Source organism: Ahaetulla prasina, chromosome 5 (assembly GCF_028640845.1).
Source record: "Ahaetulla prasina isolate Xishuangbanna chromosome 5, ASM2864084v1, whole genome shotgun sequence".
Taxonomy (NCBI): Eukaryota; Metazoa; Chordata; class Lepidosauria; order Squamata; family Colubridae; genus Ahaetulla; species Ahaetulla prasina.
Genome location: NC_080543.1, coordinates 67,476,487 through 67,495,290, shown reverse-complemented (window position 1 = coordinate 67,495,290; position 18,804 = coordinate 67,476,487). Strand labels below are relative to the sequence as shown.

General features: G+C 34.8%; 1 protein-coding gene across 1 annotated transcript in view; it reads right to left on the bottom strand.

Annotated features, from left to right (window-relative positions):
- The window catches only part of CFAP47 (cilia and flagella associated protein 47), a 284,879-nt gene that overhangs the window by 49,754 nt on the left and 216,321 nt on the right, over positions 1-18,804 (bottom strand). The window contains exons 38-39 of the mRNA XM_058184444.1: positions 8,576-8,723; positions 5,223-5,311 (exon numbers count right to left, since the gene is read on the bottom strand). Of these exons, the coding sequence (XP_058040427.1) occupies positions 5,223-5,311; positions 8,576-8,723 (237 nt within the window). The remainder of the gene's footprint in view (positions 1-5,222; positions 5,312-8,575; positions 8,724-18,804) is intronic.

The window sequence follows — 18,804 nt, the reverse complement described above, 5'->3', positions numbered from 1 at the left end:
TCTTCCTATTATAACTATCGTGTTCTGTGTTTTACTGCTGAGGTCAAGGAGTGAACATTAAAGACTGAATTTGTCAATGAGAAGAATTTAATTGAAGATTAAATTGATCTTTTATGTTGGAAACTTGATCGGCAGAAGCAGGATTTTACTGGGCGGACAATTTTTTTTTTCTTCTGAGAGGAAATTAACAGCTTGTTTATGTGCTTTTATGATCACAGATAACAAAAGAGGATTTTTCCCCGAAGTTTAAGTTGGAATGAAGCAGTAAATTTCTTTTTTTTTTTTTCTTTTTCCTTTGCTGACGTGGAGAAAAAATGGCGCTGATTATTGTTTAAAAGCTGTGAGTTATCTGTGTTCCTGGTGGAGTGATTATGAGTCACAAGCTACTGAGAGATAAATTTTTGAGTGCAAAATAAGCCGCTTCGGCTTCAATTAAAAGACTGTTGTCCCTTGATCTTCATTAAGACCCTCTGCAAAAGTGGTTTGAAATACTAGTTTGGAAACTTTTTAAGACTTTTTAAAATGACTCAACAACTTTCAGAAACGCAGCATGTTGCTGCAGCTTTAAATAAAATTGGGGAAAAAATAGCAGGACTATCGGAGCGTATGGATAATATGACATTGGAAATGACATTGGAAATGAAAAAAATGAAACAAGAAATGAATGAAAATTTTGCAAAGCAAAGAGAGGAAATGACAATTATTAAAGATGAACTTGAGCAGATCCATGTACATGAGGCAAAAGTGGATCGGCAAATTGGTGAAATATTTTATAAAAATGAGCAGCAAGACAAGAGAATTTGTCTCCTGGAAGAAGAGATGAGGAAATATAATTTGGTTATCCGAGGGATTCCAGAAGAAAAGGAGGACAATTTGAAACAGCGGGTTTTAAAATGGATTAATGATCTTGACACGCAACTTACGTTTACAATAGCAGATCTGGCAAGTGTTTTTAGAATTGGATATAGAAGGCAAAATGGCTCCAACAGGAATGTGCTTGTCAGGTTCGCAAATCTTGGTGATAAGCTGGAAGTTATGGCCAAGGTGAGAGAGATGGGAGATGCTTTGAAGTTTGAAGGGAAGACTATTCAAGTCTTCCCGGATATATTAAGAGAAGAAAGGGCATGGAGATTTTTTTTAAAACCAATTACAAAAGTTTTGAGAGATAATGGAATTAAATATAATTGGAGGCCACCACAACAATTAAAAATTTTTTATAAAGGAAGGATGCGTACAATTACCCCAGACATAGATGCAATATTATATTTACGGGAGTTTGGACTGATTGAGGTGGAGGATTTAATGGAGATAAAAGATCAAATGCTTAAGATGGGTGGAATACACGCGGAAACATCAACCCCAGAAGAAGAAAAAGGGGCTATTGGGGGGCAAGATCCTAAAGGGTTAAAGAGGAAAGAAATATCACCTGTGTTGGTTGAACAGAAGAAAAGTCGTGCGGATACAGTAGGAGAAGAAGCAGATAAGAGTCTTGGAAAATACGAAGCCGAATGCGGGAGAGAGCCATCACTTTCTTTTTTCTTGAGTGATGAATTTAAATAGACAGCCCGAAAGAAGTGGCCCGGACATTGGCACGTCCCCTCTCCCCCATTCTCTTTATAGAGGCGAAACCGATGAGGATGTGGGGGAAGAAGAATGTTTGTATTTTATTGTTTGTCTTGTCTTTTGTCTTTTTTTGGTTTTTTTATCGTTTTCTTTATGTTAAATGTTGGTTATATGGGAGTTTAATGTTGGGTTTTGGGTACAGAAAGGAAGAGGCGGGGATAGGATTGAAAAATTTATATTTTAAATGGGAGTCATAAAAATAATGTCATGGAATGTGAAGGGTACAGGGAATCAGATTAAAAGAAGAAGATTGGAATTTAAGATTAAAAGAGATTTACCAGATATTTTATTTCTACAAGAAACCCATCAGAAATCTGAAGATTCAAATAGAATGTATATAAAAGGTATGCAAATATATGAAAAAGCATTTGGAACTTCAAAAGCCAGAGGAGTTGCAACACTGATATCAGATAGGGTGTATTTTGAAAAACATCAGGTAATTTTGGATGAGGATGGAAGATATGTAATAATTGTTGGAAATCTTAATGAGGAAAAAGTGACACTTGTTAATTTATATTTACCGAATGAGAAACAAAGAGAATTTCTTGAAAAAATAACAAAAATTTTGGAGAATGAAAGTGGAAAGTAATTGTGGCTGGGGATTTTAATTTAATCAGAGATAAAATAGATAGTACTAACCCCACCCGTTGTGGAGGAGCAAATAAAATGGGGATTTTAAATACGTGGATGCTTCGAAACGGCGTGGTGGATGTGTGGAGAGAGGTCAAAGGAATTGAAAGAGTATATACTTTTTTCTCTAAGATATATAATACATATTCTAGAATTGATTATATTTTTCTTTCTAAAGATTTGTTGAACAATGTGGATAAGGTAGATGTGGGAATTTTTAAAGATTCTGATCATGCAGAAGTTATGGTGGATTTAGATTTTAATTTTGAGAAAAAAAGAAGTTATTGGAGATATGAGGAGAAACTGTATAAAAATGAAAAGGATAAAAAATGGATACTTAAAAAATTGGAGGAAAGTTGGAGATTAAATGATAACGGGGAGGTTAAATTTGAAATTGTTTGGGATGCGATGAAAGCGGTGTTTAGAGGGGAGAGTATTAAATTATCAAGTAGGAAATATAAAAATTATAAAATTAAAATGGAAAGAGATAAAAATCAGATTAAAGAATTGGAAAATCAATTTTTGCTTACTAAAGAAAAAAAATTCTTCAGGAGCTTAATATGTTAAGAAATAAAATGATAGAAGAGGATACAGAGTTGGTAAAAAGAAATTTGAGATATTTAAATAGGATTTTTTTTGAATTTAGTAACAGAAACTCTAAGTTATTGGCAAAGATGGCGAAAAATAAAAGAGAGAAGAGAGAAATTGGAGCTTTGATAGATGATAGAGGTATAAGATGTTATAAAGAATTAGAGAAATGTGAAGTGGTTAGAAATTTTTTTCAGAATCTATATTCAAAGAAACCAGTTAATCGGTTATTTAGAAAAATATGTGGTGAAAATTGATCAAACATATAAGGAATTGATGGAAGAAGATATAACACAAGATGAGATTAATGGAGTTATACAAAAAATAAAATTAGGGAAAGCTCCAGGTGAGGATGGATTACCTGCTGAGTTTTATAAAGAATTTAAAGAATTAATAATACCAAGATTGCAAAAATTATTTAATGGAATATTACATGGTGGAGAAGTACCTTCGTCATGGAATAGAACGGTGATATCCCTAATTCCTAAGCCAGATAAAGATTTAGAAAGGATTGAGTCCTATCGGCCCATTTCTTTAATTAATCAGGATGCAAAGATATTTACTGCTATTATAAGTAATAGATTAAATAGATTTATAGATAGATATATAAGTTACAACCAAGTAGGTTTCGTGAAGGGTAGATGAGCGTACATGAGCGATATTGTTAGAAGAGTATTAAATATTATAGATGTAGCTGAACATAATGGTGATAAAATTGGTATAGTATCATTGGACATTTTTAAAGCTTTTGATTCCGTACAATGGGAAGCTATTAAAGTAATTGTGGAGGCTTTAGGCTTTGGTAACAAGTTTATACATGTTATTTCAAAATTGTATCAAAAAAGTAGTGCAAGAGTGAAGGTGAATGGAATATTAACTGAAGAGATAAAATTAGAAGCAGGTACAAGACAAGGATGTCCCTTGTCCCCAACATTATTTTTATTGGCTATGGAAATCCTGACAAAAATGATAGAAAAAGATGAAGAATTAGAAGGATATAAGGGGTATAAGATAAATTTGTATGCGGATGATACTTTAATTATTTTGAAAAATATAGAGAAAGACCTGAAAAAGATATATAAGCACTTGAAAGAATTTGAGGAAATGACAGGTCTGAAAGTAAATTGGTCAAAGTCAGAATTATTGATGGATAGTAATGGTAATGAGTGCAAGAATATGCAAGAGCAATTTGGGATAAGGATTAAAAATACATTGAAATATTTGGGTATAGTGCTCTCACTCAAGGTTAAAGAATTGAAAAAAATTAATTATGATGTGGTGATCAATGAAATTGAGAAGAAGATAGACAAATATCAAATGTTAAAGTTGTCTTGGTTTGGTAGAATTGCAATCCTCAATTTAAGAATTTATTTCTGAATATAAATAAAAGAAAGAATATAACATTTGCAGTCAAAAATGTTAAATGCCTAAAACAAATTAATCTGTTAAGTCAAAAGAAATGTTTACAGTATATAATACCACTTATCCTAATAAACGTTTGAAAATAATTTATTAGCAATTCAGGGATTTTCTTCCATGTCTTGAACTATAAAGCAACACTGATCAAGCAACCTGAACATGCTGGCAGCCCAATGGTGGTATTCATGGGGGTGTGGCTTGGTGGGCATGGCAAGGGAAGGATACTGCAAAATCTCTATTCCAACCCCACTCCTGGGGAAAGGATACTTCAAAATCCCCATTCTCACCCCACTCTGGGTCCAGCCAGAGGTGATATTTGCCGGTTCTCTGAACTACTCAAAATTTCCACTATCGGTTCTCCAAAACCTGTCAGAACCTCCTGAATAGCACCCCTGTGATAGCCTAATACAAATATAATGAAAATATTAATTTTCATTAATACTATTTTATTTAGTAAATACTATACTATTTTCTTTTCACCACTATTAAGTACATTTCCTTTCCATTACAAATAAGCAGAGCTAAATTATTTAGATCTGCACTGTTTGTTTTTCCCTAGTCTTTGGAACACATATGAAAATATGGAAGTGCTTAGGATCTAAAACATCAACATCTCCTTTCCTCAATTACAAAATGCCACATCTCTTGTCAGATTTTTATAACATCAAAATTCTTATTTCAGAAAGAGCTGGCCAAAGGAGCTTCAAACTTTTTTGCCAATATTTGATTTTTCCCATCCCATCTCATCCCATCCCACATAGATGTCCTTTGTCAAAAATGAAGACAAAAATCTGACATAGCTCTATATACCTAGGCCACTAGGTATATAGAGCTATGTGTATGTGTGTATATATGTATACATGTATATACATACACACACATACATATACACATATACAGAGAAAGAAGATTAAGTAATTTTACTTTTTGAACAAAATACATTTTTAATTATAAATGCATACCTGAATGGCCCCTCAGTTCTGAATGGACTAGTAACCTGTAGATTATATTTTTTCAGTTCATAACATGAAGATTTGCATTTTAATATGCCCTATGGATAAACAGAAACATATATTAGCTCGAAGGTTTACATCAATAGCTCATGAACTAAAAAAACACAGTTGTTAAATTGCTATTTTTAAGCAAGAAAAACCTCTTTCAGCTTTTAGGTATGACCAGTACAAATGGGCGAAGTGTCAACTGTCCAACTAGTGAATCCAAAACAAGGAAACACTCTTAGGAGACTTGAATTCCCGAAAGTAAAACTTTATTGGATACACCATATTGATACTTAAGAAATAAAACCAGCTGTGGTTTTCCCATGCAAATGCTTGCCCAGTTAAAGAATAGTTTCCCCTTCTCCCCACCTCTCATTGATCACATTGTCCAATTATGAGACATCCTTTTGTTATGGAAACTGTCCATCTCTTTCTGAAGCACCAGCAGCAGTGACCCTGATGGCTTCCATGCTCTCACAATCTCTGCATACGTTCTCCGCATACCATTTTCCCCTCCCCTCCCCTCAATTCATTGGCAAGTTGAAAGATTTGAAAGAAAAAAAGCAGAAAACCTTCTCAATGAAAAGTGTAGAACAGGTTCTGCTGATTTAGATGGAGGCATAAATGTCTACAAAATTTCATGGTGTGGGATTTAAATTACTGGAGAGGGCAACCAAATGCCTGCCAGATATTATATAGAGTTCCTTCACTGCTATGTGGATATGTTAAAAAGGTGTGGAACTCCCAAACTTCCAGAAAATATCATATTCTGCCTAATAATCCTAGGCAAATTGATCAAAAAGAATAAATAGCATGCCAACTAAGTGACCTTAGGCCAGACTCTTTCTCAACCCAACCTACCTCACAGAGTTGTTGTTTTGGTGAAAATAAGAAGAGGAAGAAATATTAAGTTTGTTTACTGCCTTGAGTTGTTAAAAAAAAAAACCTAACAAAATCTTAGAGTGGTTAACAAAGAGCCTAAATTTCATTTTCCTGATTTTTACATTTTACTGCACAATGATCATTTGAAATACATTTCCAATAAAATTCTTAAATGTGTCCAGACATAAATTGAAGAAAACTATGAATTCAGAAAAAAATGAGAGAAGCAGGAAAATAGTACAAGGCTATTGTATCTTCTTTGCTGGTTACAGAAATGAACCACATTAATCAGCAAGAAGTGGGGAAGAAGTAATTAATAATTTGAAAGAATATGTTATTGATCAAATAGCCTTCTTTGCCAGGTATCCTCTTCCTTTTTCCAGGTGTCCATCTATAAATTAAATGTTATTTTTTTACATGCATGAGTGAGCTTTTTCTTTCTATGTTTGAACTGTAGGTACTCTTAATTTTATTTATTTTATTTTATTTATTTATTTATCAATCATATATAAGATAACAGGTAAAAGTATAAACATAATTTGGATACATGAAAAGAGTAAATAAAAAGGAATATTAGGACAGGGATGGTAGACACACAGGTGCACTTACGCACGCCCCTTACAGACCTCGTAGGAATCGGGTGAGGTCAACAGTAGACAGTTTAAGTTTCAGGGTTTGAGGGTTTGGGGAAGAAACTACAGAGTCAGGTAGTGCATTCCAGGCATTGACCACTCTGTTACTGAAGTCATATTTTCTGCAATCAAGTTTGGACGGTTACCTTGAGTTTGTATCTATTATTTGCTCGTATATTGTTGTGGTTGAAGCTGAAGTAGTCATTGACAGGTAGGACATTGTGGTAGATAATTTTATGTGCTATGCTTAGGTCAGACTGAAGTCTGTGTAGTTCTAAGTTGTCTAAGCCCAGAATTTGAAGTCTGGTGGCATAAGGTATTTTATTGCGAGCAGAGGAGTGGAGGACTCTTCTTGTGAAGTATCTCTGGATTCTCTTGATTGTATTTACGTCCGATATGCAGTGCGGGTTCCAGACAGATGAGCTGTATTCAAGGATTGGTCTAGCAAATGTTTTGTATGCTCTAGTTAGTAGTACAATATTACCAGAGAAGAAGCTACGCAAGATTAGGTTAACAACTCTTAGTGCCTTTTTGGCAGTGTTGCTACAGTGGGCTCTCGCACTTAGATCTTTAGAAATGAGTACTCCAAGGTCCTTGACAGAGTGAAGGTCATCTATAAGGTCATGTCCATCTAATTTGTATTTTATGTTTTGATTTTTGTTTGCCAATGTGCAAGACAGAGCATTTGTTGGTTGAGATTTGAAGTTGCCACTTGTTACACCAATCTGACACATAGTCAAGATCTTTTTGAAGGGTAGTTGCATTGTCTGTAGTGTTGAATAGTTTAACATTATCAGCGAAGAGAACACAGTTGCTTTTAATATGATTGCAAAGGTCATTTATGTAAAGTATGAAGAGTGTTGGACCTAAAACACTGCCTTGGAGAACACCACTAGTAACAGGTACAGGATTTGATAGAGTGCTTCCTATTTTGACCACTTGTTTTCTGTTTGACAGGAAGGCAGATATCCATTTATGTATAAGTCCAGAAATGCCATAGGATTTTAGTTTTAGAAGTAATTTGTCATGTACCATCAAATCAAAAGCTTTACAGAAGTCTATGTAAACTGTGTCTATTGCTTTGCCCTGATCGAGATGTGTAGTCCATCTGTTTTTGCAATGCAGTAGTTGCAGATTACAGGATAATTTTTTTCTGAAACCAATTGTTTGATAGAAAGTAGATTGTTTGTCTCTAGGTGGAGGGTAATAGATTGGTTAATGATTGATTCCATGACTTTGCAGGTGCCGCAACATAAAGAGATTGGTCTGTAATTTTCAATTAGGCTAGGGTCTCCCTTTTTGAAGATAGGTATGACCTTGGCTTGTGACCATTGGTAGGGCAAGGTACTGGTACTGAAAGGTTTTTCAAAAATTATGCTTAGAGGTTCTGCAATTGCAGTGGAAAGCTTTTTTAAGAAGTATGCACATAGTCCATCAGGTCCAATAGATAGAGATGGTTTTAGATTGCATAGTGCCTTTTGAACGTTGTCTTCTGTAAAATCAATATGTATAACATCACCATCATCATTGTAATTGTCTGTAGTATGGCTGGGAAACATTGGATGTATATTGTTGCTGTTTACTAAGACTAAGCCGAAGAATGTGTTAAAGAGATTGGCTTTAACAGTTTCATCAATACATTCTTCGTTGTTTGATCCTTTTAGGGGTGGGATGGAACTTGAGTTTTTAAGTTTGTTGTTTACAAAATTATAGCAGGCACGGGTGGATTTGAATGTTAAAGTTGGACTAATTTATAATAAACTACATTTTTCTAGATTTCCTCTTAAAATATATGGTACTTACACTAGGTTTGATGGAGTTAATTTTTGTCTTCAAAGAAATAGCCATTGTAAAGCCTCCTGTGGTTAAAGCTTTTGAAACAAGCAAAAGTACAGCTTCAGCAGGATACAGGAAACAGCTAGTAAATTCCACATTAACTTTTACTTGGCTCCTGCATTGGTGAATAATAAGATATTTTCTAATGCAATTATGGCAGGCAAAATGCAATAGTTTATACACCTGATATTGAATATCTTTTGCTAAAACAAACTGAAAGGTAAAATCTTGACTTGTGAATTTATGCATATATCCATGAAGTTGTCTATGCAACAGTATAGAAGGAGTTGTCCATGGCTCCATTTCAGGACATTTTTTTTACTTCCAGATTTAACCCACAGCTCTGATATTCCCTGGAAGTCTAACGCCTAAGAAGACCCAAACTGACTTAGCCCAGACTACGTTAGTCAAATCTTGCCATCTATCAAGTCTACAAAGTAATTAAAAACCAGTGGACAATTAAAAATTGGTATTTCACAATGAAATTTTCAGAAAATTAATAATTATCTAGTGGACAAATTAGAATTTTTAAACTCTTTCACATGTCATTTCACTATCAAGCAAGCACTCTGGAAAAAACTACCAATGGCTGTTTCTGTCCAGTCTCACAGACCTACAAATGTCATTTTACGTTATGTCTCCTCTAATGGCAACAATTATGCACCAGTCACAGAACAAAGTTAATTAGTCATCTGTTATATGGCACACACATATACAGTCATCATACTTTAAGGTTTCTATAATCCAGTCTAAATTTTTAAAAGCCTTGTTGTGAATCCTGAAGTGCACCTCCAACTTTTTTTTATTTCTGGAAAAATCTTTACAGTTTAAGAACTCTGATGCCTCAAATCACTTAAATTAGTATTATTGATAATTCCCTATCTTCATTGATCTTATAGAATAATTATATCTGTATTGAAGAAAGGCACATATTTGGATATAAAATGCTATGGTCTATGTAACCGTACTCAAGCCTCACTTACTCTGACACAATGGGTACTCAGGAATGATATTTAGAGAAACTTGAGCACAAATACCTTTTGGTAATGGATGTTTAATTGGAAGATTGTTCTGCAATTGTCTATTTAGCTATTAGTTTATGTCTGTCTCATAAAAAAGATTTCATATTTACCAAGTGCTTTGCTCTCCATGTTACTGGAAAAAATATTACACTTCTGGGCATAAGGACCTATTTCCTTGCCCCCAAAGAGGAGGTACAAACCATTTCACATGTTTCCCTAAATGTTCTTTTTTATTTGGCCTAATCTGCTAAATCAAAAGGAACATTCTCCTACTTTTAGCTCACAGCTTCTCTAATGGCCCATAGAGCAGCCAATTTTGCTCATTTAATATTGTACTTGCATTGTTGGCTGTTATATTCAGATATATATCCAATTATATCTAAATTGGGATTTTTGTGTATGTGTTTTAATGGATATTTCAGCCTAGACTTTTGGATAGGGTTTACATAACGAATTTGAAGAAATTATGCGCTTCTTTTTCCAGCCAGGGACTTATAATATTATCTAAATGTTTGTTCATTCATAATAATTAAAAGTGCAATAATTACAAACATTAAAGAAAATTGTTTTGAAAAAAATATTTAAGTATAATTCAGTAAGTGTGTAATATAGTGTTCAGCCCATATAGTGAAAGGTTGAAGTGAGTTATCAAAGCACACACACACGCAAGAGGTCCTCTGGCTATTCCTATTCCTATTCCTATTCCTATTCCTATTCCTATTCCTATTCTACTCTATTCTCATTCTCTCTCTGGCAGTTAGACCAATCTCAGAAATGACAATAAAATCATTTGTTTTAAAAAAAGAAAGAAAGTCTTATTTTCCTGCTTAAAATAGTCATGCTACTTTACAATGGCAAAGGAAATAAAAATACATGGTTGCATGCAGTGGTGGGATTCAAATAATTTAACAACGGTTCTCTGCCCTATTGACCAGCTGAATGGACGTGGCCATGGCACCCCGTTTTGGGCCTAGGAGGCTTCCCTGCACTTACCTGGGAGCCAAAATGGGGCACATGCGGACTCTTGGATGGGGTGGGAAGGGGTGGAACCAGTCTGCAATTTAACTACCAGTTCCCCTGAACCAGCCCAAACCGGCTAAATCCCACCACTGGCTGCATGATATTCAGATAGCGAGATGTGCGACCATGAAAAATGATAATTACGCTAAATTGATACAGCAAATTAAACTTGACTTGGAGAAGTGGAAAAACCTGAAAAATCACTGATAGGAAGAATAGCTACCATTAAAATGAATATTCTACTGAGATTACTATACCTGTTCCAAACAATTCCAATAAAGCTGGAAAAGAAATATTTCAAGGAATTAAAATTAGTATCAAACTTTATGTGGCAAAGTAAAAAAAAAAAAGAGCAAGATTAAGTCTGAAACTGTTACAAGATTCTAATAATAAAGGAGGCTTTAAGTTGCCAGATTGGGAGTTATATTATCAGGCATCTGCATTTATGTGGCTAAAAGAATGGATAACTTTGAGACAATTATTAACTTTGGAGGGACATGATTTGCAACTAGAGTGGCATGCCTTTCTATGGTATGGAAAAAATAAAATACACAAATATTTCCAAGGACACTATATTAGAAAGGCTCTGTTTTTAGTATCGGCAAAAATTAAGGAAAAACACTACTTGAAAATATCAGTCTGGCTCTCCATGATGGAGGCACTGGTACATCCAAATGTGGTTGATACAGAAAAAAATCATAAGATATAAAGATATTCTGAAAGAGAAAGGGGAATTGAAAAGCAAACAGGAATTGAATAGTCAAGGGATAGATTTAGCATGGTGGCCCTGGTCGCAGGTACAAATACAATCAAAATATGAAAAAGATGCTAAAACATATGGTTTTTATAAAGAACCAACAGAATTGGACCAGATTCTAACAGGAACGGAGGAGAAAATAATTTAAAAAAATTATAACTACCTACTGAGTATTAGAATGGAAGAAGAGCAAGTAAAGGAAACAATGATAGTGTGGGCTAAAAACTTTGGTTATTCTATAGAATTGTATAAATGGCAAAAGTTGTGGAATAGAAATTATAAATTAACAATGTTTACTGCATACAAAGAAAACTTATACAAAATGTTTTACAGATGGCACTTCCCACCAGCAAGATTAGCTAAGATGTGTAAAGATATGTCTGCTAAAAAGAATGGATAACTTTGAGACAATTATTAACTTTGGAGGGACATGATTTGCAACTAGAGTGGCATGCCTTTCTATGGTATGGAAAAAATAAAATACACAAATATTTCCAAGGACACTATATTAGAAAGGCTCTGTTTTTAGTATCGGCAAAAATTAAGGAAAAACACTACTTGAAAATATCAGTCTGGCTCTCCATGATGGAGGCACTGGTACATCCAAATGTGGTTGATAAGAAAAAAAATCTTAAGATATAAAGATATTCTGAATGAGAAAAGGGAATTGAAAAGCAAACAGGAATTGAATAGTCAAGGGATAAATTTAGCATGGTGGCCACATGTACAAATACAATCAAGATATGAAAAAGATGCTAAAACATATGGTTTTTATAAATAAACAACCGAATTGGACCAGATTTTAACAGGAACTGATGAGAAACTAATTTTAAAAAATTATAACTATTTATTGAGTATTAGAATGGAAAAAGAACAAGTAAAGGAAACAATGATAGTGTGAGCTAAAAACTTTGGTTATTCTATAGAATTGGATAAATGGCAAAACTTGTGGGATAGAAATTATAAATTAACAATGTCTACTATATATAAAGAAAACTTATACAAAATGTTTTACAGATCGCACTTCCCACCAGCAAGTTTAGCTAAGATGTTTAAAGATACGTCTGCTAAAAAAGAAGGCGATCACTACTGTCAATATGACCCCTGTGAGAGCTTCATCTGTACAGAAGCATTCGAGGAAGATAAAAATACCATTAAGTGCTCCCTATGCAACACTTATGCTCATCATAAGTGCTTGGGAATGACCAAAAACATAGCCCAGTTCCTACAATCTTTTTCACTTAAAACCACCCAGTTTGCACTTCCACTATTCTGCCCATCATGCAAGCCTAGACCGGATAAATTGATTGTTGTACTAGAATGGGTTGACACCATAGAAGCGTGATTAGCATCACAGAAGAAAAAGAAAAAACACAGAAAAGAGAAACTTAAACACCCCAAAACCCTATCCCAACCCAGCTACCCCAGCGACAGGAAACTACTAACCTAGCGAAAAATATCTCTATTCTTGTCAAAGACACGATTGAACATGAACAGAAGCGTCCCAACACTATCTTATTTGGACTGGAGGACACCAACGAATCCGACAACATCACAAAGGTTCACGACATCATCAACAAATTCCAGGCATCAACCATCTCTCCCGATGAAATCATCAACGTTTCCCATGATGGCCCAGAGTTCAAGAACAGCAAAAGCTCAATGGCCCCACGTTTCTGTAGAGTCGTTTGCAAGAGTAAAATCAACAAATGCAAATTCATTTCCACAAAAAGCACACTCGCCAAAAGTTGCACAAACCATAAGAAACTTCATTCACGGCCTAACTTATCCATACTATAACATGCCCACTCCTGAGAACTCTGCTCGGAGCTCAAAAGATGCCAGGACCAAGGAGAGATTGACCTGTACATAGACTGACTGCATCAAATGCAAGACCAGAAGCATGCATCCCAACAACTGCTCCCCCACAACAACCAAAACTAGGAATGCATGCCCCCAACTTCCTCCAGGTCCACCCCTACTGACCTTAAATGGAAGCTCCTCAACACAAGAAGCCTTGCAAACAAAATGCCTGAATTCCTCCTGCTGCTAAATGCAGCCTTATTTGACCTCATTTTTGTCTGCGAGACGTGGTTGAATGAATCTTTTCCTGACTCATTATCACAGTAAGTGACTATCATGTTTTCCAGTCTGACCATGAAAACCGTAGAGCGGGTGGTGTTTCAATCTTCTATAAAAAGTCCCTAGGTATGAAAAAGATTAAAATTACACAAGAGCTTGCTCTTCCTGAGACCATAGTCTATGAACTGTCCCTAAATACCACAGTCCGTTTCTTGCTATGTTACAGAGCCCCTGATTACGACCTTGGTCATACGAATAAGCTAATTGCACTTTTTTTTCCCCTCCCTCCCAGAAAACCCCTTCCCCCCTCCCTTCCCCCCCCCCCCCGGCTTCCCGGGTCAATCACAAGGTATTGTTATACATAAACCAAACATAGAATAAAATTTTCCCTTCCAATCCAATTAACCTCATCCAAAGCTTTTCATCTCCCAACCCCCTCCCCATTAAATAAAATAACTTTCTAATTATTCAAAGGCAATCTGATATTTCTTAATCTGATATCTGTTTTGTAGATAATCAATCCATTTTTTCCATTCAATTAAATATCTTTTCTGCATATTGTCTTTTAAAAACGCTGAGATTTTAGCCATCTCAGCCAAATTAATGACTTTCAGTATCCATTCTTCTATTGTAGGTACCTCTTCTTTCTTCCAGTGATTCTGAATTTAATAACAGCAGCAAGACTGTTGATTGGACAATACTGGAAGAAAGAAGAGGTACCTACAATAGAAGAATGGATACTGAAAGTCATTAATTTGGCTGAGATGGCTAAAATCTCAGCTTTTTTAAAAGACAATACGCAGGAAAGATATTTAATTGAATGGAAAAAATGGATTGATTATCTACAAAACAGATATCAGATTAAGAAATCCCCTAATTTTTCTTGATGACCTCAATTTGCCTCTTATTAATTGGACCCTAAATGAATGTACAACTGAACCTATACATGCAACGCTGTACAATGCTGTTACAACTCTGGGGCTGGAACAGTTGGTAATGAACACTAGGCTCAAAAACTGCTTAGATCTCATCTTCTGCAACAGTCTAAACTAAATTTATGGCCTACAAATTAAAGAACCTTTTTCTAACAGTGACTTCAGCATGATTGACTTTTGCCTCAATTTGTGTCCTTACAAAGAGGATCATAATGATGGGACTCCAAATTATAACTTTAAAAAAGCCAACTATGATCTTATAGCTGCCGACCTCACATCTCTTGACTGGCACCTCCTGTTCAAAAATCTTAATACTGCAGAAGACCATTATAACGCTTTTTTCCTCGAAGTCAACAGACATCAACCTATATGTACCCCTATATAATAACCCCTAAAGCCAAAAAAACCAAAAACAAATTATCCACAACAAAAAGAAAACTACAATCCAAGAAAAATCCCTTTGGTGAAAAAATAAAGCTGGCTACATAAAACCTTATGCCACCAGATAAAGTCAGAATGTACCAATCACCATTGCAAACAGGAGGAAGAACTGCTACACTCGAAATCCACCCGAGCCTTCTATAACTTTGTAAATGCCAAATTTAAAGACTCAAAAACTATCCCACCCTAAAAGGACCTAACGGGGAAGACTGTAACAATGAAGCTGTTAAGGCCAACCTCTTCAATACGTTCTTCAGCTCAGTCTTCGTTGACAGCAATGGCTGCTACCCCACATTCCCTAGTTGTACCACAACCAATTGTAATGATTTACTACACATTGATTTTACAGTAATGTTGAAATGGCTCTACATAACCTAAAGCCATCTCTATCTATTGGCCCTGATGGATTATGTCCCTGCTCCTTAAAAAAACTTTCCATTGCCATAGCTGAACCTCTATGCACTATCTACGAGGTATCCTTCAGAACCAGCTCCTTGCCCGACCTATGATCATTAGCCAAGGTCATACCTATCTTTAAAAAGGGGAACCCCAGTCTAGTAGAAAACTACAGACCAATCTCCTTGTGCTGCATCACCTGTAAAGTCATGGAATCAATTATAAATCAATCCATCTCCCTCCACCTAGAGACAAACAACCTGCTCTCTAACAAGCAATTTGCTTTCAGAAAAAAATTGGCTTGTAATTTGCAACTCCTACACTGCAGAAACCACACATCTTGACCAGGGAAAAGCAATAGATGAAATTTACATAGACTTCTGCAAAGCCTTTGATTCAGTGGTGCACAAAAAACTACTGTTAAAACTAAGTTCTTAAGGCATTTCTAGATCCCTACACAAGTGGATATATATTAGATATATATTAAGCAACTGAGTACTTTAAAGCTTTGACTTATTTATTTGCTTAACATATATAGATTATTAATTGTGAATTATATGTATAGTCATATCCTCTTTTTTACCTTTTTCTGATAATTCTGATAGCTTTATTGTTATAGTTGATCTGCAAGAGGGCTAGATATTACCAGTGGAACTGAATGCTTAATATTGAATAAGACAAAGCAAGTAAAAAGGGGGGGAATAAACAACAACTGATAGTATAAATTGGATGATAGTATGGGATAACATCTATAGAATATTGGAAGAGCAAAACAGGATTTTGAAAGAGATGACGAGCATCACAACAACGACCCTAAAGGCAGGGGAAAAAATAGCATCATATCCAACGATAGCAACAGCCTCCCCATCAAACCAACAGCTGACAGAGGGGTCATCAAAGATGGAAAAAACTAATACAACCCCAAGCATGCAAACGATGCAAGATACATTCACGTTGATTCAAGAAACAATGATTAAAATGCAGGAAACAATGTTTAGCAACCATGGAGAATTGAAAGTGGATATCCAGAAACTGGACAAAAAATGAATTCAATACAGGAAGCAATACAGAAGAACGAAGAAAAAATAAACATAGTAGAAGCCAAAACAGAATGAACGGGGAAAAAAGTAGATCTGCTAGATCAGAAATTGATGGCAATCAATAAAGATCTCGAAGATTCAATAGTCCAGTTGGAAATGGATCGGGCATCCTTTTACTTAAGATTTCAAAATGTGAGGAAGGAAAAAGATGAAGATATAAGGCAAATAATGGCAGACATAACAGCAGAATCTCTTCAAAGAGATAAACAAGAAATTCTTAATGAATTGGATGAGGTGTACCGAATCCAAAAGAATTATTCTAGACGCCATAAACTGCCCAGAGAGGTTCACATTAGATTTGCCCGAAAGAAAATCCAGGATATTGTCTACAACGTTACACAAGAAGAACCAATGATATATAAAGAAAAGGAAATCATAACACTAAAACAAGTCCCGAAAAGGGTCAGAGAACAACATAAGGACTATTGTTTTCTGCCTTCACAATTAAATAAACGAAATATCCTATTTAGGTGGATATTGCCAGAAGGAATGCTTGTCACCCAGCAAGGCAAAAAGGTGAAAATTGACAGTTTAGAGATGGCACTGGATCTTTTTAACTAATTGATGGGTAAGGAGGAAGAGTAGTAAACAAGAGATGGAGAATGCAAGTCAAAAAGAAGATTTACAGCAAAGCCAGGAAGCAAAAGGAGGAGCCCAGGAACAGAAAAGTAGAGAAGAAAAGGAAGGGAAAGAAATAGGAGGTATTAAGACTAGAACTCAGAAAGTTACAAGGTCCAGTAGATATTAACACACGGCTGATAGAGAATAAGATGGGAGATTTGAAATTATTATTGATAAACATGAATGGATTATATGCAATGGCAAAAAGAAGACAAATATTAACAAAGTTAGTTAAGCAAAAAGCAGATATTGTGTGCCTCCAAGAGGTACATATCCGAAAGCAGGATTAAAAATATCTAGAGTATAATAAAATAAGGAAATTATATACAGCACTGGCAGAAAAGAAGAAGAAAGGAGTGGTGGCTTAAATCAAAGAAGGAATAATAGCCAATCAATTCTATGCAGACCCAAAAGAGAGAACTTTGATGATAGAAATAAAAAATCAGGGAGAATATTATAAAAAATTGCACGAAAAAATAATTGTGACAGCCTACAGGAAAAAATGTATTGTGGGTGATTACAATAGGATAGTCGACATGAAAAAAGATTATACTAGCAATTAAAAAAAACAAGACAAACAGAAACATATTACCCAAACCCTTTTTTAGAATGATAGACGAATTAAATCTGATTGACGTGGACGTGTACCCAAAAGAAAATAAATTTACATTTTACTCCAATCCCCATGCATCTTGGTCCAGAATCGACATGATCTGGATGAATAACGAATTAGGCATAGAAATAGAAAAAATTGAAATTTCCCCAAATCATAATCCCCTTGAGATAATTTGGAGAGGACAAAAGAAAAAAAATTAACAGATGGATGTTAAACCCCCAAATTTTAAAAGAAGCAGAATACATAGAAAGAATAACGAAGGAATTGGCATTATTTTTTAAAGAAAACAAAAAACATTATACTTCCCTAACAAATCTATGGGATACGATGAAAGCTTATTTAAGGGGGATAACAATAGCTTATATGGCAAAGAAAAATAAAGAAAAATGGAAGGAACATAATACTCTAACAAAAGAAATTGAAAAATGGGAGAACCAACTACAAACAAAACCAGGAGATAATTTAGTCAAAGAAACTTTGACTCTTGCTAGACATAAATTAAATTTACTAGAACAAGCAGAAATTGCAAGAAAAGTAAAACTTTCTAAACAGAGTTTCTTTGAACATGCTAATAAAACTGGACGGTGGTTGGCTTACAAGCTGAAAGAGGAGAAAGAGAAAAGAATTATCCAACAACTATACGATGAGATGGGGATTCCACAAAATAATGAAGAAGAGAAAAAGAGAATAGTACAAGATTATTATATGAACCTTTACAAACAAAAGGAAACAGCAAAGGATAAAATAGATAATTACCTATTGGAAGAAAAGATTATGCCACTAGAAGAAGAAAAAAGGGCAATGTTAAATAAAGAAATAACACTAGAAGAATTGAGGGGGGCAATCCTAAGACTTAAAAACAATAAGACACCATGACCGGATGGTCTTCCAGGGGAGGTCTATAAAAAATTGAATGAGATTATAGAACCAGTCCTATTAGAAATATGTAATGAAGCTCTACAAGAAGGATAACTACCAGAATCATGGAAGGAGGCACACATCACTTTAACTGAGAAAGAAGGTACAGATAAAAATCAAATTAATAATTATAGAGGTATATCCTTATTATGAGAGTGTTGAACGAGATTATATTTATTTATTTATTTATTTTATTAGATTTATAAACCGCCCTTCTCCCGACCAAAATGGTTTCCTACCAAATAGGCAAATAACGGACAATATAAGAATAATAACAGATATAATGGA